Below are 25,824 nucleotides of genomic sequence, written 5' to 3' on the forward strand. Positions count from 1 at the left end.
GGCTTCCTGCTCTGTAGGCCCAGTGGCTCAATATAAAACTGCAGCAATACAGTGCACAGTGGTAACTAGCATCTTGCTTTTGCATGTGTGTTGTGACGGTGTTGTATTCTTACAACCACTTGCATTGAATAATTTTACTAGGAAACACATTTTTAGCTTATGTGGCACATGGTAACCTCACAAGTTTACACTCTTCTATTCAGTTTCCAAAAAGACAGTCTCTGTCAGTTGCCAAAGGCAGGCTATACTTCTCTAGTAACCCAAGACATTTTTCTATTTAGTGCTTTGTAAATTATTAGTCAGGGCCAGACATACCATTTAAAGTACCTACAAGAGGAATAGCTATTGCTCCTTTGAAAAAAACAAGATCTCCTTCTCACAGAAGTAGCAAGGTAAAGACCCATAGTGCAAACAAGACATGTGTCAGGAGTACAGAAATACTGCAAGATCAGATGCATATGTACTACTGGTATTTTTTTGTCACAGATGTTTTTAGCACAACACAATCACAGAAAAAAATAGGAAAATCTTCAACAGTATCACAGTATCACTTAGGTTGGAAAGGACCTCAAGGATCATCGAGTCCAACCTATCAACGCAGACCCCATGACTAGACCATGGCACCAAGTGCCACGTCCACTCTCCCCTTGAACGCCTCCAGGGTCGATGACTCAACCACCTCCCTGGGCAACCCGTTCCAATGACGAATGACTCGCTCGGTGAAGAACTTCCTCCTCACCTCGAGTCTAAACCTCCCCTGGCGCAGCTTGAGACTGTGTCCTCTTGTTCATTTAAGCAGAGTGCAAATTAATCAAAACTGTATAGAAACCCCAGAAAAAATATGACCATCTATTTCAGGAGTCAGCGATTCCCTTGAATTTAGCTAGATTATTCCTTTATGAATTATCTTTACCACTTTTGTTGCCCCAAAATTAAAGATACGTAGAACCCAGGGGACTGACTTGGTTGTTGTGTTCATCCTTTTCCCATCCTCTAGGCTGTACACCCTACTGATTTACAAATAACTGAAATACTCAGCTTTAACTCATGCAGGCTGCCATTTCCAAGGAAGACTTACAGCTTTTTAAAATCAACCCTTCTTCATGGTCACCTGGACTTATCACAGGATTTCACCCACTTGAAATTAAGAGAAGCACAATTTCTGTTTGCAGAAATGCTAGGTTGCCAGTTGGCACTGAGGTCTTCAAAGTTCTGTGCAGGCCATTTGGATCCTCTCTAAGTCTTGACTAAAAAGCTGGAAAGTGGAAAGCCAGTGCAAATAAACACTGTTTAGCATGTGAATTGACTGACTTTATTTGAATGTTTAGACAATAACCTCCTGTGTTATCAATATTGGTGCTTCAAAGTCTTCACAACAGCTCTCACCACAACAGAGCCAAGAAGCTGGTACAGGAAGGACCTAGAGATACTTTAGTCTTCTCTCATTACTACTCATGACCTAGGTTGCTGTGAGCATCATTCCTTCCATTTAGCTAAGAAGCTCAAGGGAAAAAAGCACAGCATCAGTGGAAAACACTCCAGCCAGATGGCATGTTCCTCCAACAGCCTGGTTCTGTGGGATGAAGCTTGCATGGAGGCTTCTACGAAGATGAACTCAACACCAAATTCTCCAAATGCTTATGTTGTAGCACATCAGATCACTCTGACATAGTAAAGTAGTGGCCCAAACAAGCAGATCTTAAAATTCAGAACTTTATGAATTTTGAGCAAGATGTACATCCTCTTGCTGATAAAAATGCATGGGAGGAAGTGGAGCTTCTACTGAGGGTCCAGGTCCAGATCAAAGGGCCAGTCCCAAACCTGAACAGAAAGACTCGCTCTGCTCTTAAAAGGCCCACACAACTCATAAAGAATGTGGATAGGAAGCAGGGTCTTATCTAACATCCCTCAGTGACGGGCAAAGAGGGAACTCTAAGCTGGCCAGAGATCTCACTGTCATTGTTCACTTTTCAGATATAGAGAGCAAAGCTGTACAGAAGCAGTGGCAAGGCAGGCACGCAAGGCAGCATTTTTCTACAGACCAAGGGAAGACAGATGGAAATGGAACTCTCTAATAATTGCTTAAAGGCATGCTCTACAAAGGGTAGTTTGTGACTGGCAAATAGGCTACAAAGAGCACTTCAGAAGCGTGTCACTTGGAATGAAGTACAAGGGAAGATAACACTTTAAAATGGTAATAACCACCTCCTCCCAACACTTAGTAATTTGTCAACATAACTTCAAGATGAAAATCACAGATTACAGAAGATACATTAAGTAGTTAAAAAACAAACCAAACAAAAAAGCCCATCTTACCCCTCCAGCTGGTTCTGTAAATGATAAGAATCAAACACAACCTTAAGCTGAGAAGTGATTTTTACATTAATCATGACTAAATATTTCCTGAAAACTAATGGTACAAATATTTTATTTTTCCCAACTGATCCTCAACTGGAATAAAAATAATCCTTGTAGACACTGTTGCACCATGCTGAGTTACACAAAATAAGGATCAGGTTCATCACACCAATTATAAAGTTAAAGCTTTATCGGTGGTCTAATCTTCTTGGCAGTTTAACTTCAATGCTTGCTTAATCATGAAATTAAAACCTGCATGTATACATGACCTGGTTACTGTGACAAGCAAAAAGTATTTTGCTTTATTGAAACATTAGTTTTGAAAGCAGGCATTACACAATGATAGTTCTGGTGTTTGCTGTGCCATGTGTCCCATGAACACAATCCATTTCATTTTCTTACACAATGAAGACAACAAACACTTTATTGATAAAGAGTGTTTCACCAGCTTTAATGGGAGTGTCATCAATGTTTTCCTAGATAAAACATACTAAACAAGATGGTTTAATATGGGGAAGCTTACATTCCTGTAACAGTGCCAAGATGTAACTGCTTTGGGAACCAAGATCAGAATCAGATTTTATGCAGGATCCTAAATGCCTTCAACATACCCTTAAAGTTAAGAGTATTTCACATTATTATAGGGGTTATGACTGGAACTGAGAACTTGTGCTTAAAACTTACACTAATGTACATGCCATGCCTCTAGTATTTGAGCCAGCAGCTCTAATCTGGGCATGAGCCTGGCAGAGGACCTTTTCTACTTACTGCATGTTACTGGAACATCACCTCACTTCCCAGCTCCCATTCTCATACTGCCTTCCCTCTCAAAATGCACATCCATCACTCAAGTTTGACCAAATAGATTCTTTTTTTCTAATGTAACATCAATAAAATGTAAGAAACAAATTTTCTTCAGGTGAAAGAGAAATTATAAGTCAGTATATGTATTCTTGAAACAAGAAGTCTTCTCTAGCGCATTCTTGAGCTAAAGGGGTGGAGGAATACGGAAATTTCTTTAGCCACTGCTACTTTCAAACTATCTACATGCTGAAAATTAAAAGCAACCCTCCCTTCAGAAAAAATAACAAACAGCTGCACACTTAAAAATATAATTTCACAGCTTTTACTACCTGCAAAAAAAATTGCTTCTTTCCAAGTCACACAGCCTGTAGAACAAAGCCAGCCTCGCAAGTACAAGGGGTTTAAACACACACACTGATCTGCGGTAGTCACCAGTGTTTTAAAATGCTCTTTTCAGACCCTTTGGGAGAATTAATTATTTAAGAGCCACGTGTCAGTGATATTTGTCTCACATTTGAAGGATCCTCTTACTCTTATTCTCAAACCAATTTAGCAATACTCCTGAGTTTCAACAGACCAGCAATTCCTCGAGGCAACAGGACAAGTCAGTTCAGATAACAATCAAGCAGGCATTTCCTCCTGCTCTTCTGTGCACCAAGACTGTCCCCTAAGGCAGCACATGACTTCTTGTTGAAGACCTAATGAAGCACCAAAGGGAGCAGCAAAAATGACCTTCCAATTGAAATGCCAGAGTTCAGTAAAAGTGTCCTTCCACAGACAAGTTGATCCTATGGGTTTCATCTGCTAACATTTAATTTTCATATCTGAAGACACCTTGCAGAAATACCCACTTGCAACAGACACTGCTCATATATGACAGCAGACTGCCTTCCTATCTATTTTCTGGTCTTTCATGTTTAAAAATGCAATGATGATTACAGGACTTTTCTCCAGCAAGAAATTAATACACAAGCTGGACATAAAGTAGAAACTCTAGCATCCTGACTCTTTCTGTGAAGGTCAAAGACAGCATTATCATTCACACCCCATTTGGGAAAAAGTACTCAACAGTATTTTCAATCTTTTTGATTTTTTTCACAGGAACCACCTTTGAAAATCAGGCCTGGAATTCATTATAGCACTCCAATATACTGCACAGCACAGGAAGAACCTAGTACACCACCGCTCTTAATAGCAATCCAATTCCCATCTTTCCAACACAGAAGAAACCCCCCAACTTTTCAAGGACTTATTTACATGCTACATAGACAAAGGTGCAGCACATATCAGATCCTGTCTATCATATTATCTTTAAGTCACTAAGTCAAATAGATTGGGATGCTCCTGGGACATTGTTTGCCCTTCTGCTCACCTACATTTGCATAATGGTCTATTTATCAACCATCATTCGTTTTCCACATGAAGAAATATATTGTTTCATATAGGAATAAAGTCTGTATCACAAGGACTCATGGCTACACCATTCCAGACTTTATAATTCACCCCTGAGGACTGCATGCACCTATAGTAAACTACAGTCTATTTCCACACAACTAAGGAAATCAGCCTTTAAGAAATTTTGAATTTTAGGCATGAATTAATGTCTAAAATTAAGCTTTATTCCAATCAGAAGCTTTCTGAACTCTTAGTCTTAAAAAAAAGAAAAATCTTAAAATACAGTGTCATACTAAAAGAAAAATGTGCTGTGGACTCCATTTTAAACTCTAAATAGACTAAGAATGTTGGGAAACTAGCTATTTTGCCTCTATATGTTCCCCCTTATAAGCACAAAAAGCAATGCATGCTCAAATAATAGATATGTCTGAGTTGGTAGGACAACTCATTGATAAACATTCAGCTGAAATCAGTTTGCCTTCAATTTCTAAAAAACATAGACCCAGCCAGCCAATGAAAATACTTTTCAGAATATGGCAGGATTAATATCCCCCGCTCTATCCTATACCTTTGCACAAAGAATAGCATTACAAAATTCCATCACACAGGCCCTACAGATAAATTGCTTTGAGTTTGGAGGAAGTAACAGATTCTTTAGCTCTGTACAGCTAGCTTGCCAGTATAGAGTCTTCAGCAAACTTGAGCATCTTTAGATGAGACACTATAAGAGGTAAGGAAAAGCCTGGAAAATGTCAGGGAATGTTATGTGTTTGTTTGTTTAAAAATAAAAATGCAATAAATTACTCCATTTGAGGACAGTATAGGATAAGAGCTCTTTACAGCAGCAAAGCTATATTAATGAAAGCTCCTGTCCAAAGACTCACAGCTGCGTATCTCCCATGCTTTTCCAAATGGCAAGGTTCTTTAGAATCACAGAATCAATAAGTTTGGAAAAGACCTCAGAGATCATCAAGTCCCACTGACAGAAAGAAATTAAGTCTGCACAATCACTCTCTGTATCTCCTTATCTAACACAGACAGCAGATACATTCTTCACCAAGATCTTTGACTACATATTGATTCCTGGATTATTATTTTATTTTTAATATATCCACGTTAGTAACAATGAGCAGTTAAGAAATTTATGTACAATGGAAAACTCATGTATTAGGAAATTTGCTTGTGTTGTAGCTTTCAAAGAAAACCCTGCATTCAGAGATGCAATACACTGGAGATTCAATTTAAAAACTCAGGCAAGTGAACTGAAGAATAATCAGACTAAAGTGTACTTCTCACTTCTTTAACCATGACAGAAAACAAACAATAGCTTTTGACAGTTCAATGCAATTTGCTTGAATACATAAAAAACACAGATGTAAAATATTAACAAAAGTGGGCTAGCAGAAGAGCAAAGAAATCTACCCACAAAAAAATTGCACCATAAGCTCTGTGGCTCCTTATTTTGCTTTGAACATTACTTCAGCAAAAAACAAAATTGGTCTGGCAAAAGAATAACTCCCTCTCCAAAATCAAGCAGATGATAGAACTGTTATGCACACATTTCCATAGAGTTTCTTACCCAGAGTTAAAGGATTCCTACTTCTGAACATGCCCTGGAGTCCAAGTGACCCAGGTTTGTGTACCTTTAGCCACATTTGGAGAAAACTCATTCTATAGGTTGAAGTGTCAGGTTTTCATCTCTTAATCTTTGTTATCATTGGCCATCATTGTATCAGGAAATCTATAAATACCAGCCCAAAAAGCCAGTGCCTTCCTTTGCCTTGCAATTCTCCAAGCTCTGGGTGAAGTCACAAGCTTTGCTTGGAATCTGAGCTCTGCTTCAGTTTACCCAGACAAGACTGCAAGACTCCTTGCTGTATAGCATTTTAAAGCCCAGAAGCAGAACGGATGTGTCCTGCTGGGCCGACAGATGAAACCCAAGAGGAGCCAACAGTCCCCAGGGCAGTTTTGTTTTATTGGGTAAAGCAACGAGCACCACTGTGAAGATTGCAGCTGAAGCACCTCTCCAACTAGGCAAAGCTACAAAGCCAACAATCCCTGCAAGCTTCAGCAGCAACCTCTTTTCTACAAAGTTTTCAGCTACCAAGCCTGTGGAGATAAATCCTGTATGTGCCTTAGCGACAACCTGCAGAAGCCAACAGAAAGTGAAACTGTGTTCCTGCAGCTTTCACGTGGTTGATGCCATTTTGGTTTTGTTTAAATTCCCATGCATGCTGCATGGTACCACGACCAGTAAGTGATTGGTTGACGGGTTGGATGCAATGATCTTGAAGGTCTCTTCCAATCTGGTTTATTCTATTCTATTCTAATTACAAAATCTGATTTTTTATAAGCATCTGTTAAAGGTCAGTTGCCCTAGAGAATCCTAGAGTTCCCCCCTCCCCCCCCACCCTGTGGGCAATCTCTGGCATATTGTCAATGTTCTCTTTTTTCTTTACAATTTAAATTGCTGTTTGTTGTTTCTGGATTTTTGCTCATATTGTTTAAATTGTTAGATGTTCCTGCTGGTGAGGTACCCGTTTCCATAACCAAATATTTTGAACCAGTAAATAGGTCTTATTAATATTTTCCATGGGATTTTTTAATTAATAAAGTTATTAATATTTTTTATTAAGAGTTCTGACTACTGAATGTTAATAACCTCATAACAGAGGTGCAATTCAGATAGCTCCTTGCAAGACTGCTGACTACCAGTATAATTTGGACAAACAAACCCAAAAGTTTTCAGTCATAAAATTTAGATACACAGACCACGTTGAATTGGAACATAGTTTTACCCCACATTAATGGATTTTTTTAACATTAAAAGGCAGTCTAGCTGTAGAAGCTAATAATATTCTTTTAAAGAGTTTGTTACTTGTCATATATATTACTTTTACATCAGAGGAATACTTCCTGCTGCCCTTACTTTGATAGATTCAGTAAATCAGATACTAACTTTTCATATTCTGCCCTCTTTATTCCTACCCCTTCCCACCTACTCAACCTCAACAGAGAAAAGAACTGTCCTCTGCCCCAGAAACACCTTGGTACAAACAACAAGCACAATGGCCCAGGGCTCCTCTGACCTCCAGGGGAGCAGTGGATTGCAGGCAGAAAAGCAAAATAATCTTAAGGATAAACATGACCCCAATATTACCACAGAGCCATATTCAGATGGTCAGTTCTCACACTGTAAAGTCTATATATTTGTAGGGGGGAGGAATTTCTGTCTTGTATCAGTTAGCCAGGATGATGAGCTTGAAGCAGTTCTCAGTTTCCTCTGGTTTAGTTTCTAGAAAGCTCATTCATAAGAAGAATCAGTTGCCCTCTTGGTTTTGCTGCAGTCAATGAGCAGGCATTAGTGTGCCTCTTTCCATGCAAAGGAGGGGCTTCCCCTCAGAGCAACATAAAAACTGCAGCCTACATAATGTAACATTACCCAGAGGTGTAATAACACCCCTTTCATAGCACAAGAATAGGTATTAGTACTACTATAATTTATTTATGAAGGCAAATTAGAAGCTAAGTCAATAGCTTTTAAGGCCCTTCTGCACCTGTCCATATAGCCACACCACTGTTGTTAGATCTTTTGTTTACATAGTTCACATCATGCAGAAAGTCAGCAGGAGGCTGGGTTGCCACTCACTCTGGGAGCAGAAGGTGGATCTCAACACAAGGAGAATCTAATTTTCTCTCCACAGTGAAGTGACTGGACAAGTTATCAACTGCTTCTCCAGTCACAGGCAAATACCTCCCTGAGTAAACACATAAAGTGCCACTAAAGAAACTATTTGTCCTTTATGTTCATGTCCCATTCTCACACATCGTCTTGGGACATAATTCTCCTACATGCCAAACAGCCCACAGGAGCCCAGCATGCTCCACTCACTTCATACATAGCACTGCATCAGCCTCCCAAGCACAAAACAGCTCCAGAAGTACAAACCACTTTCCAACTGCCTCAGCAAGCTGCATAAGCCATGTGCGCAGACAGAACTAACACCCAAGACAATCTGTTCCCTCTAAGTGTTTGGTGAACTTCGGAAGTGAATGCAGAAAATTCATGCATAGCCTTTCTGGTGGTTTGCTGTCCTCATGTAAGAGCGAAGGAGAGGAAGTATTCCCATCTCTTTCTATTAAGGCACAAACAGCACTCCTGAGAACTGTAATGTATTCCTCAAGAAGTGCTTCCCTCATTGGGATATATCTTGAGTCTCAGGTAAAACTTTGGCCCTATTCACACCACTGTTTGCACATACAAATGATTAATACTTGCAAACTCAATACTTCAGAGATATTGTTATGGACAGCAAGAAATGAAATTTTTCAGCAGAAACATCATTTTTATTACAGAAACAATAAAACAGCACTCCTAATTTATTTGACTGCAAACATGCTGATGCTTCTCTGAAGATTAACACAAACCTTTTTTTTAAAAATGCTTTGAATAGTTGCACAACAGAGTCACTAATGAGAGAGAAATAATCCCTAGTGTCCTCCAATGTGAGGCATGTGACATCTTACCCCTTAGACAGCTCCTTATGAATACTAACAATTCTTTCCCTATCCAGGCTCTTGTTATCAGAACAGGTGACCTTAAAAGAAACCATTTTGCTTCATTTCTGCAACAAAATTCTTGAACAATGTAGGAGGGCTGTTTTCCCTGGTATGAAACCATTCATAACCCATTCAGCACTGACAGTGACATTACACTTGAATAATCTTTAGGGAGCCTCAAAAGGCATGCATTTTGCACTAGTTTCATTTTTAGAAAGTATTTTTGAGTTTCAGAAGGGCCCAGGGAAATCTTTTTGGAAAGTGGACATGCACTTATTTAGAACACTCCCTGCTACTGAACACAGGCACATTACACGATATTTTAACAGCTTCTGTGTAGAGTGCTCTCTGTTTTAAACTGAAAGCTATCGTGTGGAAGTCAGAAGCTGCACTGACAATACTGAATCTGCAGTCATAGCTCTTTAAAAACAAATACATAAGCAGACTGATAATATCAAGAAAACTACATGTGCTCTAATAATCTACTGTAGACAGGTGGAAATTGTACCAATCTCCTACTGACAAAGAAGAATTCAAAGGATACAAGTCTCATTCATTCCCCTGAGATTACCTATTTTAGTCAAGTGTCACTGAATTGTCATGTTTCCCAGCAGTTACAATGGTCTGGTCATTCTACAAGTAATATTCTGGGCTTACACTCCCATCTCCCCCAGAAAATAAAACTAACTGTAACTCCCACTTCTTTCAATACATTATAACTATATGCATATACTGAATATATACCAATGAACCTTAAGGTTTGAAATGCCTAGTCAAAGAAACAGCGGTTTACAAATAGCTTAAGAAAGAAGCACACTGAATCAAAGATTCTTCCTTCTTTACTATTATTTCCCAGACCTGAACAGTATTCACACATGAGACACCCTAATCAAGATCATAAACAATAACACACATGAAAGGATTATTGTAAATAACTTGTTAAACACTATAAGCTACAGATAATACATCTCAGCAAGTTGAGCTATTATTTGGTCAATATTTCTCATTTGGCTTAATGGAACCTGAAGGACATCCAAACAAGAGGCAGCCTTTCTTCAACAGTCTGTGTCAAGCAAGTCTATCAATATAAAAGAGCAAAACACTTCAGCAGAACATGACATTTCAACAAAACATACACCCACCTCTTCAAGCAAATGCAAGTGATGTAGAAAGTGGTAATGACCTTTACATAGGTTACTTTGAAATGTTTCAGAACTTTTCTACCAATTCCCGCAAAATAAAATACAAAAATATTTTTAAAAGCAAAATGAAATCTTACGGCTTGAAATGCAGTAAGCCAGCCTGCAGTTGATCCTCCTGAACAGTTGCTTGTTGATTGGCCAAAGTATAAGTGTAAAGAGTTGAATGAAGTTAATGATCAATCCTGACACTATAAATATGTAGCAGATCAGAAGGTGGCAAATGAATTGAGACTTCAGAAAGCCAACGATGTCCATGATTTGCTGAGAAAGCAAGAGGGTACCTTCAGACCCAAAATTCAGAAGACAACCTGCAAAACCAAATAGTATCAGCAGTTACAAAGTGCATTTATTTCTATAAACAGATTGTTACTACAAACTTCTCATTTTCCACTTAAATATACTAAATATACTAAAATTAAACTTAACTCTATTGTACAAAAAGGCCTGATGACAATGTTTGCAAAAGTAAGCACGGAAAGCAAATACTGTATATCTGAATCAATTTACATTTGGCTTTGGAAATATTCACATTTTAGTCATAATTCTGCAAAACCCAAGAGTATGGGACTCCACTTGATGGACTACAATACTCCTCTATCAAGTCTTTATTGATAAAACATGAACAAAATAATCCACATATATTCTGATTTGAATTGTCGTACTTCATAAAATATATACTGTGGCCTCTGCTATCTTCAAAAGAAGCTCCAAATTAAATGCAAGCTTTAGGGCTTTAAGTTAGAAACTGTGCCTTCCTCTGCAGGCTGTGGCTCCCCAACCAAGAGGTAGCAGCAGTCCCTTAATTCTATCTTTATTGGCTTTTTCCCTTGTCATGTTCAAACATCAGTTGATGTTGGCAAGAGAATAAAAGCTTGGCTATGCAATAATTTGTTCAATTATTCCCTGACACTTGTAGTTCTGTCAGTTATACTTCATTAATTGCAGAAAGGAACCATCAATAACAGTACTAATCCATGACCCAGCAGTGTTTCCAGGAGGGGGGATGAAGGGGGGGTGGTATTGGAGTCAGGGGGGAATCAAGTTTTGGGTTACTAAAGAAATATATGTATAATTAGGGAAAGGACCAGCCCAACAATACCATCTGAGCATTCAGAGAAAATGTGCTCTGCCAAGTATACTGGCCTACCAAATACTATACTGACTACCCCATCTCCCCCTCACTACCACTAGTGAATCTCATTTGTTAAGAGAAAAAATATGAAGGCATGATCTCTCATTAAAGAATGACCTGCTTAAGCAGTAGGTGCTAGCATCCTGTTTCACTGTCCTACACTGTTTCTCCCTCTGAGGCACAGGAGATTTTGCCAAGGAAAGAAGCTCTGAGACAGTATTTCTCAATGTGCCAGTCATAGGCAATAACAAAACTGCAGCTTGTCAGCATCTCAGGGAATTATCTCATGGAAAAATCTTTGTGTCTATCTTTTTAGTTTATGTGAAATCCCATTATATGAGGCACTGATTCTAGATCAGTATCCTGAAACATTTGTTTTACTGCTCTTGTTGACTACACTAACCAGTGCAAAGATCACACATGAGAACTGCAGCAAAGCAACAGAAAGTTATTTAAACATGTTTTCACAGCAAAGAAGATGAAATAAAAATTAAGAAAGATAATCTGTATTGTTGTCTATGTGCAGAAGTTATGGCAGTTTCAAACCTATTGTTAACAGTTAAAATGTGCCCTTTGTGTATCACGGATTTTTTTCGCTTTACCTTGATATACTATCCCAGCAGGTCGAGAGAGATGATTTTCCCCCTCCGCTCTGCTGAAACCCCACATGGAGTACTGTGTCCAGTTCTGGAGCTCCTATTACAGGAAAGATCTGGATGTGCTGGAGCGTGTCCAGAGAGGGCTGGAGCACCCCTTCTATGAGGAAAGACTGAGAGAGTTGGGGCTGTTCAGTCTGGAGAAAGGGCTCTGAGGAGACCTTATTGTGGCCCTCCAGTATCTTAAAAGGGCCTACAAGAAAGTTGGTGAGGGACTTTTTAGGGTGTTAGGTAATGATAGGACTAGGGGGAATGGAACAAAAATAGAAATGGGTAGATTTAGATTGGATATTAGAAAGAAATTCTTCACAAGAAGGGTGGTGAGACACTGGAACAGGTTACCCAGTGAAGTGGTGGAAGCCTCATGCCTGGAGGTTTTTAAAGCCAGGCTGGATGTGGCTCTGAGCAACCTGATCTAGTGTGAGGTGTCCCTGCCTATGGCAGAGGGTTGGAACTAGATAATCCCTGAGGTCCCTTCCAACCCTAACAATTCTATGATTCTGGAACCAAAGCAAACATCAAGAGCTCGGAATGGTAGAACAGGCCTCTGTCGTAACTAGTTATGATACTTGCAAAGAGTTTTTCCAGGTTTAACCAATTATTCTATTAAAGATACATTTCTGAGAGTGGTAGACACTTATTAGTATGGCCTTTCATCAAAGGCTTTGTTTTTGTTGAAGGCTAAGTAGAATCAGAAAAATTGTAGTAGGAAGCATTGCAATGATTTGTGCCCCAGCCTCTTCACCACACTCTAAGATAAAGCACTTCACTGAAAAAAACCCACCCAAACAAAACAACAAAAAACCCACAAGATTTTAATAGATTTACAGTGCAAGATTTCATTTCCCTAATTCAGACTACTGTACTTCACCAAGTAGCAGGATTAGATTTCTTCTTTAAAATAGAGTGAAAGCAACTAGTTACTTACAAGTGGATGGTTTAAAAGACTGCACAGTGCTGAAAACCCTGATGACTGGGTTGTCCTTGACTAAAACTTATCAAAAGTCTTTTGTGTTAGCCAGTTTAAATCCACCCCACAGGATCACTCTAATCTAATGTAATATCCAGAGATGAATACAGGAGACTGGATAGCAAGAAAAAAAAACAAAACAACAACACACCAAAAAACCCTCCATAAAACAAGATTAAAGCACTGTCTACTTAGAGTGGAGACCTCAAAATTCTCTATGTGATACAATAAAAATAAATCTGCTACAGAAAGCAGTTGATTGGCAGACTTTGTGACAAGAAAGAATTTACCAGAACTCGAGTCCACCAATTTGTGCTTTTTTCTTTTCAATAGTAGTCAAATTGCATTAAAATGTTATGTTTATATGAATCATTTATTTCACAGAGTATTTAAAACAAAGCTTCAGAGAATCAAAATAAAGATGAAATGACCTTCATAAAACAAAATTACTGTTTTAGAAATTTATGAAGCCACTATGGTATGTTTTGAAGTAATTTATTCCTTGCTTTCATACCTCAGTTATCAAATTTTAATTCTATACAGTTTCTAAGATATGTTTTAAAGCCAAATTAAATCTACTTCAGCAGTACTACTGAAATGCTCTAACCTCACTTGTAAAGGGAACAAGAAATGAGAACTACTGCTTAAATTTTGCTTTTCTGAAAAGTAAGGATAGTAGACACATTAATTTTCTGATTAAATGTAAGCTCTTTTCCCTACAAAATCTGCAACCCAAACATTGTGTACAGAGTGCTACTAGCTGAGTTTTATGTTTGCCAGACATAAGGTCATTCATCAAAAATTTTTTAAATATGATAATTTTTAGACCATTTTCATTACTCAAACTCAAAGAATTGAAGTTTATTCGAGGTACAAACAACAAAAACATAGAGATTTCTTTTCAAGAATCAATTCTGAGCTTGTGAAAGAAATCTAGAAACTTGCTTTTTAAGAACTCACAGGAACTTTGTCTTATTAAAGTTCCTCATGGGTAACATCAATGTAACACCAGTTTAGGCAATAAAAGAGTCTGGTCTTTAATTCTTAATCTATGATGCTGGTTTAATAAATTACACTGATTTCCTTACAGATAATGACTGAAGATTACAGCAATCTTTTGAAAAGAAAAGGGCAAATCAATGCATTTTCTCAGAAGCTATTAAGATTGGAGAGCTGCCAAGAAGCGCTCTTCTATCAAACACCCCTTAAAACAAATTAGGAGAAAATGGCCAGCTACAGCATCAAAATCAGATAGGAACATTCTTTAATAATAGTTTTTCTTTGGATATAAAAGACTTAGACCTCCAATGTCTGACTAGGGATCAAGTCAACAAGCATCTATTCAGATGCCTGAAAGATCACAGAATCAGGTTTAAAAGCAAACTCCATGACTATTAAGTCTACCTCTTTCCCCTCCAGATTTCACTCTTCAGCAAGATTCACTGTTTTCTACTTCAACTAGTCTCAGCATTTCCTTGTGGTTAGAATAACTGACCAGGAAGACATAGAAATGATAGATAAGGTGAGCACCTCTCTTAGAATCATAGAATGTTAGAGATTGGAAGGGACTTCCAGAGATTGAGTCCAAACTCCCTGCCCATAAGATGCTGCTGCCCATTCTTGCCCAGGGAAGTGGTGGAGTCACCATCACTGGAGATGTTTAAGAAGAGACTGGATGGGGCGCTTGGTGCCATGGTTTAGTTGATTATTTAGTGTTGGATGATAGGTTGGACTCAATGATCTCAAAGGTCTTTTCCAACCTGGTTAATTCTATTCTATTCTATTCTATTCTAGTCTAATCTAGTCTATTCTGTTTTCTCACTGAAACCAGATTCCTGGATGGATGAGTTACAGACACGAAGACCACGAAAAGATGCTCAAGTCAGATTACAGCAGTTTCAGCAGTGCATCTAAATGAATTTCAGTTGTCATCAGAACAGTAGACAGCAGCACTGTATTTCATATAATTCCATTTTCACAGTGTTTCCATGATGAAATATATGTGCAAAGCAAGTCCCAAGAAGCCCTTGCACTCTTCACTGTCACTGAGCATCAAAAGTTAGTACAAGTGAAGTTATGTCCATGTATGTATCTTCCTTCAAGAAAACATTGGTACATACTAAAAAAACCCCTAAAGTCTATTTGCTTCATGCTTAATTAGAGCTTTAAACCATTTCCTACCTCTCCCAGGCAACTACTGGAGCACATTTTTTGGGCAAGAATTGCAGCCCATGGGGGACTCAAGCTGTAGCAGTCTTTTCCAGAAGGCCCATACTCTGTAGGAGGGACCCCAACAGCAGCAGGGGAACAGTGCAAGGAAAAAGGCAGAGAGAATCTGTTACAGACTCACTGCAACCCTTATTCCCCATTTGCTTGTGCTGCTCAGGATGCAGCAGAAACATGGGCATAGAAGAGGCAGGACTCAATCTGACCCTGGAAGAAAAAAGGTCTTGGGGAGGAAGGTAGTTTTACTTTGTCTCTATATTTCACTACCCTACCCTATTACCAATTTGCAATACATTAATCTTCCCCCAACTGGAATTTGTTTTGCCCATGATGGTAACTGGTGGAGTGATTTTCCTATCTTTATGTCAGCCCACAAGCTTTTAATCTCATTTTCTTCCTCTGTCCTGCTGAAGAAGGGGAGTGAGGGAACAGTTTGATGCGTTCCTGACAGCCAGCCAAGGTCAACCCACCACACCTCCTCAGAAAAGCCCTAAGTCAGGGAAGAATTTTAGCACTCTCTTAAATCCTTCTCCCAAAGTTAAAGGCATTTAAGAATGCTTTTAGACTTTCCTGAGGAGTCATGCATTCCTGAACCACATATTTTGTAACACACACACCACTACAAAGGAGAGATCAGTCTGGCTGTTTCAAAAGCTGAAGAATGATACTATCTACCAGCAACTGTTAGGATTTCCAGCTTACAGACTTGCGTCAAAATTGAATTTTTATTTATTTGCTATTGAGCACTGAGACAGCATAACAGTATAAACCAGAGACACTAAAATAACCCAGGAGGTTTTTTAATGGTTACCATATCATAATGCTTTCCCTTTCCCCTTTCATATAGTTTCATAGTTTCATAGTTTCATTCAGGGTTGGAAGGGACCACAAGGATCATCTAGTTCCAACCCCCCTGCCATGGGCAGGGACACCCCACACTACATCAGGCTGGACAGAGCCTCATCCAGCCTGCTCTTAAACACCCCCAGGGACGGGGCCTCGACCACCTCCCTGGACAACCCATTCCAGGGTTTCACCACTCTCATGGTGAAGAACCTCCTCCTCACATCCAGCCTGAATCTCCCCACCTCCAGCTTCATTCCATTCCCCCTAGTCCTATCACTACCTGATATCCTGAGAAGTCCTTCCCCTGCCTTCCTGTAGGCCCCCTTCAGATACTGGAAGGCGACAATTAGGTCACCTCGGAGCCTTCTCTTCTGCAGACTGTACAGCCCCAACTCCTTCAGTCTGTCCTCATAGGAGAGGTGCTCCAGCCCTCTGATCATCCTCGTGGCCCTTCTCTGGACACGTTCCAGCACCTCCACATCCCTCTTGTAATAGGGGCTCCAGAACTGGACACAGTACTCCAGGTGGGGTCTCACCAGGGCTGAGTAGAGGGGGAGGATCACCTCCCTCGACCTGCTAGCCACACTTCTCCTGATGCAGCCCAGGATCTGATTGGCTTTGCGGGCTGCAAGTGCACACTGAGAGCTCATGTTGAGCTTTTTGTCCACCAGCACCCCCAAGTCTCTCTCCTCAGGGCTATCCTCCAGCCAGTCACTGCCCAGCCTGTATTTGTGCCTGGGATTGCCTCGACCCAGCTGCAGGACCCTGCACTTGCTCTTATTGAACTTCATGAGGTTGGCCTGTGCCCACCTCTCCAGCCTGTCAAGGTCCCTCTGGATGGCCTCCCTTCCCTCAGGAAGGGATCTGCTGTGATCTAATGTAATGCAAACTCTTCATGGGTTCCAGGACACAAATTGTCTGTGTGTGCATACTCTCTGTTGGTAACATGCACAACATAGCTGTTCTTAGCCCTGACAGCTTCAACTTTTGTCCCTTTACCATGTAGAAAGGAAAGTGTTTATAGAGCGAAGCAAAGGGGATGACAGCAGCCTGGGAGAGGCATGCATAGTCTAAGAAGGAACAGGAAAGTTGGACAGCCTCTGCTTAGTCTTGCTCCCTCTTCCAGAAACACAAAATATTCAGGGAGAAAGGAGCTGAATAAGGAAGCCATAGGGAGTAGGTCTTAAACACAAAGCAATACAGAACCCCTTGGAGGTACAGTCTTTTAGCAATGGCAGGGCTTGATGTTAAGTGAGACATTTATTTGAAGAGGGCAAACCACTTTAAGTTAAGTACTTCTGTTCCAAGTTCCCAGATATATTATCAACAAAATATGTCAGGGTGAAAGTACAGCAGTTAACTCAGGTGCAGAACCTCAAGTTCACAAAAATAGTAGTGGAACGCAAGTTACTTCTCTCTAGCATGCCAAATGTTGCTCTTCAACTGTTTCCCACCCATGTTTCTGTGTGTGTATACACACATACACACACACACTTTGTCTATGAGAAAAAATAAAGGAGAGAGTTGCATTAAGATATTTAAGATCTGGAGGAGACTACCAAAAATTCAGAGTTGAGTTCTGGGGACCACATAAGCCCCATGTTTTCTTTTACTTTGTCTTGAGTCCATTAATCTAACAGGTTCCTTGTTCTGACAACAAGGGCAACATAACAAGTACTGGTTAAATTTAGGGACTATACAAGGGAGCAGGACTAAACACCAAACAAAAATGTACAAGAGAATATATTGATAACCTAAACAGATATGCCATCACACAAATATAAGCTACTTGGATAGTTCCTCAAAAAAAACTGAGGTGAACAATAGCAGAGTCTAGGACAAGCAACTATATAATTCTTGCAGCCAGTTTAATATTTAATATTGATCTCATAGGCAAGATTAAGTGGACAGCCAAAGGTAATCAGGCCCACACATTACAGTCATCTGGTACCCTCCTCTAGGAAAAACAAACTCCTCAAACTGTTTTTCTACAAAGTAACTTGCGTGAATGATCTGGCTTGCTGCAGAAGTATATGTAGTTTATCAAATAACAGGATCTAAATGTCTACAACAAACTAAACCTTCTGAAATACAAATAAATGTAGGCATGTAGTTAAGTATGGATGCTTTTGTGTTTTACGTGAAATTGTGTACAGAACAGTCATGGACCATTTGAGGCAACTGTACATTTGAGATATAGAGGTTAGAGTCTGTGTAGTTAAGCTATTGGTCAACATATAGCCTGTGAGAAATCTCTCAATTATTAGATCCACATCATCTTCCCCATGCATAGGAAATTAATACATTAAAAAAACAGAGGCAGCAGGGACAGTACAGCAGGACGTTGTTACCTGAATTGTGGTATTTTACCTGAATTGTGGTATTTACCCAGCATCGAATGCACACAGCAGAGGTTGATCATCTCTGCACTGGGTCAGAATTTCAGGAACAGTTTCAACAGAGGACTAGCCATTGAGTTCTCCAGTGATTATTATCAAAACATTTATAAGAGTCCAAAGAAATTTGAGGAGAGAGGAGGGAGGCAGGTAGACAAAGGAACCAGAGCTGGTTTTGCTTAGGAAAGGAGGTCTCTCCTGTGAAGACTCATGATTTATACCTGCTAAACACTAATTACTCTTGTTTTAAAGAACTGCAAACTATATTCATAGCACCACAAAGGGTCAGCACAAGGTACAGGGACTGTCTATACTCTCAACAGACCAAATACTTCTCCCATATCAAAATCAGCTTTACTCCTGAGGGAATAAGGAAGCATGGATCACATGTTTAGTTCAAAGTTTTAAATATTTAATCCTGCTATTCTAACACATAATGAGTTAGTTACAAAGACTACAAAAGTATCATCTCCTAACTCCACATTTGCAACAGAAAGGTTTCCACACCACTAACACACCTAAGTAGTTACATCCAGACAGAGAACTTCCACATACAATCTGTGAGCTTATATTAGCATGAGCAAATCAATTTCTGTAGGCAAGATTAAATCCTTTATAGATAGGATTAGAGAACAGTGTAGATTTTTGTCAATTCTTTCCTAGATTTATCCAGTCCCTCTCATGAAAAACCACAGAGGCTTTGTTTTAAGAAAGTTAGAGTATGCAACTAATGAATCATATATAATTTGTGGCAGAGAAAAAAATAAATTAAAAAATCTAGAAGTTGGCAGAGATAGAGCATTAATCACTGAGCTGAGAAAACACCATGGCAGCAGTACCACTGCTTTACAAGTGGGCCTCCACCACCAAACTGTGGGCTGGCAAAAATATTCAACTGTCCCCCAAAACTCAGGATAGATGTTTTTAACAATGCCTCTCTTCGAGCAGCTGCATGGCCTGCTGAGGAAAACCTCATTCTCCCACTTGGTAGATCTGAGCCCTGTCACACTCACAGTGGGTATATGGGACAGATTGCATTCTCTGTACTTCCAAATTACAGGGATATGAGGGAACAGAGCTGACTTATGTGATGGGATCCAAAAGCTTCTAGTACAAATCAAAAGATGTTGCTAACAGAGCTGGAAATGAAAAATTCCATCAACCTGATTATGACTCCAAGTTAGTTGTTTTCATCTTCTATGAGAGCAAATTGCCTCCTTCGCCTAGGCTACTTGCATGTTCTTAATTAATGTGAAATAACACTCACTAGTATGCTCCTTGAATACTATGGAAACATTAAATGGAAAAAGATTTGCAAGTTTTTCTTTTTAACCTCCAAGCATTAATTTAATTTGTCTGTATTCTGTCATATGACACTGAAGAGTATGAAGTAGCTGAATTTCTCCTTTATGAGAGGGGGGAAAAAAAAAAAAAATTAGAATTGCAAATGACAATGCATACCCCAGATGTGGCCACATCAAGACAAGTATACACAAGATAGTAATAAAGGATAGCAATATTTATTCATTCAGTAATTAACCAAAGAATGAATGTGGCAAGGAAGCTTCCGTATTTATTACTCAAAGAAAGCCAACTGCTGCCTTAAAGAGGTAACACCCAACACTTAGAAAAACATATCTTACAGCTGAGATGTGGTTGGCATGGTTCCAAACAATAATATGCAGGCTTCAGTGAAAGGCTCAACTGCACTCACACACAGAACAATCAGACATTCAGATGCAAGGTGAAAATCCAAATAAATGTAGTGATTGCTTTACTTACATTTCAGTGGTCCCATACCACATCTCTTTATGCTCATGTCTGCCTCTAAGATACAAGAACTCTGCTGCATCATGAACTCAGAATACTTTCAGCCTTCTCATTCTCCCTGATCATCAGTTCCCAGCAGCCTAATTTAATTTGAGAACTTAAAAGAATGAAAGCCTTTATCAGAGGCACTGGATTTATCAAGTCCAATAAAAAAGGGAGGTTTCATTTTGGATGTTACTCAAATCCTGTTGAAGCCAAAAGAAATCTCTCAACAAGCTTCAGTAGTCCTTCCCTGAAAACCAGACAAATGTGACATAGCTAGTCACTGAACTGGTATTCTCAGCACCTAAAAGCATGGCTAGTCAAAACCACCTCAAACTTCCAGCAAAGTCATTCAGACAAAACGCTTGATCCAACTGCACTTACTTTACTGCAAGTGTGCAGGTGTTACAGTTCCTAAGCACACTGGTAAGAATCCAGTAACATTTTTTTAAATTTCACACACCTCAGCTCTGATATACATCAGGTACACCAACACCTATCTGCATTTTCTACAACATCTCTGCACAACTTCATGTGCCTAAATCCTTTCAAAAGTCTGGTTTGGAGCATTTGTCCAATTAAATTCAAATAGATTTGAGACAGTTTTACAAGGCTTAAATTCAGAATGAAGCTCTTCTCTGTCTCCATCTTGGGTGAAATTAAGTATTTATGCACACTGTCAGAGGTACAGCGATAGGCATGTAAAAACTAGACAGTGACACACTGAAGATTCAATGAACTTGGGAATTGTGCTTTCCTAGTTCTCTTTGTGCTTAATTATAACCCTACTGCCCCTCTACCATGATTGTGCAAGTGGAACGTACAGTTTCTTTCAATTACTTTGATCATTTAGATACTTGTTTTACATTTCTTGGTTGTGGGCAGATAGTGGTATTGCTCCTGCCTATCATCTATACATTCAGCTACACTGATGTTATTTCATTGTTTTGTGGCAATTTTCACTAATACCAAATCAAAAGGAGAAATATATGTTTGTGCAAGTTTCAGCATTGTCTAAACATATCCTTGGAATCATAAAATAAAGCCTTGTTAACCCCTGACAAACCACCTGTGACCTGAAGAAGAAAAACCTCATAAATTATTTAAGTGCACATGTAGGCTGCTGCAGACAGAATGCTTCCAGACCTTCCAAAAGTGCACAGCAGCATCTGTACTAATGGTATTTTCCAAAGTACTGAAAAAAAAAAATTCACAGAATCTGCTAAGTGAATCTACACAGGCAAAAATTTTCATTCACATGGATCCTGATGGGAAAAAAAATGTGATTCACATTTAGGTTTGTTGGCCAGACTAAAAAGAAATCTGGTACCTGCCAGGAATTTTTCAGACATTAATAAACAGTTGCATATGCATGTGAAATCAGTGAAGCTCCTAACCTAGCAAATAAATCCTTCCTCAATGACCTTTATCTCTGACTTCTGTCCAGTCTAGAACTGGTTAATTGTCTTTTCATGTTCCTATTATTTATGCTACAGCAGAAGCCTCAAGTGAGGCCAGCTCTTCTACAAGCAGCAGAAAATTACTTCAGTGTTATGCTTATTGTGGCAGAATATAACAAGATAGACAGAAAGGCTGAAGGTGAAAACAGAGGCATAGAAATAAAAAGGCTTTAAGTTCAAAACGAAGACCAGCTATAACCCAGCATGTCCCAGCTGTGGACTCACTAGTTGTTAAGACTGCCCTGCCCAGTTCCTAACATATGTGTATGAACTTTCTGAGGAAATTCACTACAGCCATCAACTTTTTTTCACAGTATCAAAGAAAGGTCTTTACGGTATCTTCATCCTTGCCACAATACACAGTTATTCATTTCCATTTCCTCTTTCCCTGACTTTGCCTTGACCCTATCACATCTGTAGTACAAGGCAGGAGAAATCAGGGAAAAAGCACAAAAATTAAGTGAGTCAGCAGCTGCTGAGCAGCACGTGAGCATTAGTCAGAGACGATAAAGGTACCAACCAGACAGTCAAATGTGAATGAGCTTAAGACCACCAAACAACAGACGGGTGAGCAAGCTTTCCCAAAAGCCTGAAACTGAATCACTGGGAAAAGTTACCAAGCAGACAAAGCACTTAAGAAAAAACATGTATTTGGCTGTCACATACCAGTGCCAAAACACAACAAAGCACAAAGGGTACTGCACTCAGTCACACTTCTTGTTTCCTTCCAAAAAAGCCCACCACATTCAGTACAGCTAAATCAAACACACCTAAGGAGACAGTTGCCTTGACTCATATAACATTTTCCCTAATGAGGGAGGTCCAGGGCTGCAAAAGCTTTCGCTGACTAAAGCACAAGCACAGTGCACTACAATGTCGTGTTATCCTCCTGTTCATCTGCTCCCTCATTGGGACGTACCAACAGCAGTAGTAGTGATACAATTAGTTAGGGAAATATTCTACATTATGCTGTGGACATGTGACTTTTAAAAATGTAAGGACAGATTATTAATACAAGTGCTAAGGACCAGAAGTGTATATTTGGGACACAAGAAAAATCTCTTGCTAACCTCAGCACAGCAGTCACAGTGTCTTCCTGAGCTGAAGAGAGTTCAAAGGATGTTATTCCCAGTCTTCACGTTCCAGCAATAAAATTAGGGTATGCAACAGAAAACAATAAACCTTCTCGTTTCAGCAGGGCACAGAACAGTCATAGGATTCTCATCTATCACCTACAAGAGAAGCCTTCTCTTACAGGGCTCTTCTCTGTTATGGTACAGTAAGTACCTTAAACTGTAAGTGATGTACAACTGTCACTCCAGGAAAGCACAGCTCGCTCAAGAGAGGAAACAAGCACTGCTGCAGCGCATCTGGATTTTGGCTGGACAGAACAAGACTTACTGGAAAAAAAACTTCCCCACCAAAATGACACCTACTGTGTTTAAAGCAAAAGTTAATTATCATGCTCTGGTCACAGCATTCTCTGTTCTGTGACTCTGGGCAAGTGCTGACCTCTCTTGTGTAGTTTCTTCACTCCTAAATTATGGTTCTTATAGCTTCTTGTGAAGCACTTACTAAAATCTGTTATTTAAGTTCTTGCCAACAACACAACTAAACTTCGCTTAAGAGCAGCATTTATCCATCAGCAGCTCACAATATTTTCTCTTTACTGCAAGCCTTGTGCTAAATTATTCCACATGCATCCTGGACTGCTGTCTTCCACAGAACACCATTAGTTCAATTTTCAGATAGACCTTATTCAGGCATTATTATGCAAAACATTAATAGGATGAGCAAAGCTATGCACAATATTTAAACAAATTCCTAATTTGACTCATTTAATCCATAGCATTTGGGAAAAAAAACACAGCATTGGATCAGGTACAAACAGCTAGAGAAAGTAAATGACAGCAAACATTTACAATACACCAGCTATTCTAAAGGTTCATGCAGTTTTTACACAGAGGTAGTCCTGACATAGTATAATCAGACTTCTGAATGTTTTCAGTAATCTTTTCATTCACACAGCAAGTTAGAGAAGAAAGAAGTCTGCAAATTTCAGCTTCACTTGTTCCACAGTAGTTTCTCTAGCTGACCAGCTTTGAATTCTTTTGTGACTCATTCTTAATGTGAAGTGATCATCAGTACAAACTGAGGCTACAATCACTTGATACACCTTCCTGAGATGGACACATCACTGTCTTTAAAGAACCACTTGGTGGATTATTTTTTCTCCCTAGAGTTTCTTGCATCCTTCCACGTCTTGTATTTTCAGTTTTCATGTAGCAGCAAGGTCATGCTCTTCCACACAAAGATCTGCATGAGGTACATCATCTAGATGTTTGCACATGATCTTGAAACATAACTCTTAGAAATGCATAACAAAGACTAAGTCTCTGTGGTACATTGTTCAAACTGATGCAACTCTTGGTTCTTTTGAGACGTATGAGCACTCACTTGTTAAATGCTACAAAAGATTACTTTTTAAAAATATACCCCATGGGAGTTTTCCCTGCACCTCATGGTATCAGTTGACAGACCTGAAGTCAGTTTGTGATCATGGTTTAATTTGGCTTAAAAATCTTGAAGAGGCACGGACGGAAGGCAGAGCTCCTTAAACACGTGAACTCATCACCAGAGAGGCAGTCTCCCCCTTTCCTCCGCCCAAGCACCACTCACGGACTTCTAGGTACCACAGCAAAAACAGCTACCACGATTTGTAACTGACCTCGTACATCCCCGCGGAAATCTCTGGCGATGGGGACACGCTGCGCCCTCTCGCTACGGAGAAGCTACCTAATTAGGGGCGGAGGCAGCAAACAGGCGACCGTACGCTCCCGTTTCCGCGGCAACCGCCCTACCCACCCCCTAGCACCACCAGACCCACCGCTGCGAGAGCTGAAGACCGAGAACAAGGTGGAAGGGACCGCTGCGACCGGTCGGCTCGGCAGCGCTCCGCGCCCTTCGGCGGCGGGGAACCCAGCGGGGCAGGCCGCCCCAGCTCCACCGTTTCCACGGAAACCCCGGCGCGGGCCGCGCTCGCCACACAAAGGGGGCCCGCGAGCGGCAGGAAAATTCTCGGCGGCCACGGGAGAACCAGCGCTAGGGGACTAGGCGCCGGCGGGGGAGACACTTTTCTCCGCAGCCCGCCTCCCGCCGCGCCTGCACACCCCGCCAGCGGCAGCCGACCCCCCCCTCTCATAACTGGTACAGCATGCCGAGGGGGCTGTTGTTTTGGGGAGAGGGCTGAGTCTGGATTTGGGTTAGCTTTTTTTTTTCCAAATGGAGAGCCACGCCGGCTGGAGAAGGATGGCCCCACACCTGAGGAGCTCGCTGGCCGCCAGGGAAGAAGCACGTACCTGGCGCCGCCGGGCCTTGGCATGCGCGCCGCGCTGAGGCGCCGGGAGCGGGCGTGCGGCGGGGCGGCAGCCGAGCAGCACCAACTGCCACTAGTTTGCACGCGCCGGGAGGCGGCGGGCTCGGGCGGGGCCGCCAGGCTCCACCCGCCGGGCGGCTCCGGGAAGAGCGGGGCGCCCCTCGCCTGCCCTCCCTGATGCCGCCATGTCACTTCCTCCCGTGGCGGCGGGAAGGACCGACCCCTCCCCGTACCGGCTTTGCCTGTACCTCAGGGTGCTGCTCGACGGAAGCTGGAGCTGAGCGCGTGGGCCAGGCGCCACATCGCTTCTAAGCAGAGCGTGTGGACGGCTCTGAGGAGGGAGTCGGAGCTGGAGGAAGCCGCAAAATGGGACGCAGGGCAGCCCCCTCCACTGGTTCCTGAGCTGACTAGCCGTCGACCCTTGTGGGGACAAACGAGGAGTAAGGACAGAAGGAACAGGTTGGGCAGTGCCCACACGGAGGCGCTCCTGGAGGGCGGGCTGCAGACTGCCGTGAGGTGAAGGGCACCCTTGAGTGTCTGCCCGTTCAAGTAGAAAATAGGGAACTGAATACTAACTCCATGGCCTGGGTGCTGTGGAGAAACATAAGTGTTTCATCCGAGCACCGAGTAC

At 40.8% G+C, this 25,824-nt stretch overlaps 1 protein-coding gene across 2 annotated transcripts in view; it reads right to left on the reverse strand.

The window, feature by feature from the left end:
• Positions 1-25,279, reverse strand: part of AGPAT4 (1-acylglycerol-3-phosphate O-acyltransferase 4) — a 63,955-nt gene extending 38,676 nt beyond the window's left edge. The window contains exons 1-2 of one of the 2 annotated variants that reach the window (XM_068152869.1): positions 25,177-25,279; positions 10,397-10,627 (exon numbers count right to left, since the gene is read on the reverse strand). In XM_068152869.1, coding sequence (XP_068008970.1) covers positions 10,397-10,574 — 178 coding nt within the window. In that variant the 5' untranslated portion in view covers positions 10,575-10,627; positions 25,177-25,279. Of the gene's footprint in view, positions 1-10,396; positions 10,628-24,545; positions 24,574-25,176 lie in introns of those variants that run through there. The other variant, XM_068152879.1, reaches the window with a different exon arrangement.
• Between the last annotated feature and the right edge of the window lie 545 nt (positions 25,280-25,824).

The sequence above is a fragment of the Melanerpes formicivorus genome, unplaced genomic scaffold (assembly GCF_026170545.1).
Source record: "Melanerpes formicivorus ecotype bairdi unplaced genomic scaffold, bMelFor1.0.p_v2 SCAF_2, whole genome shotgun sequence".
In the NCBI taxonomy this organism is placed as follows: domain Eukaryota; kingdom Metazoa; phylum Chordata; class Aves; order Piciformes; family Picidae; genus Melanerpes; species Melanerpes formicivorus.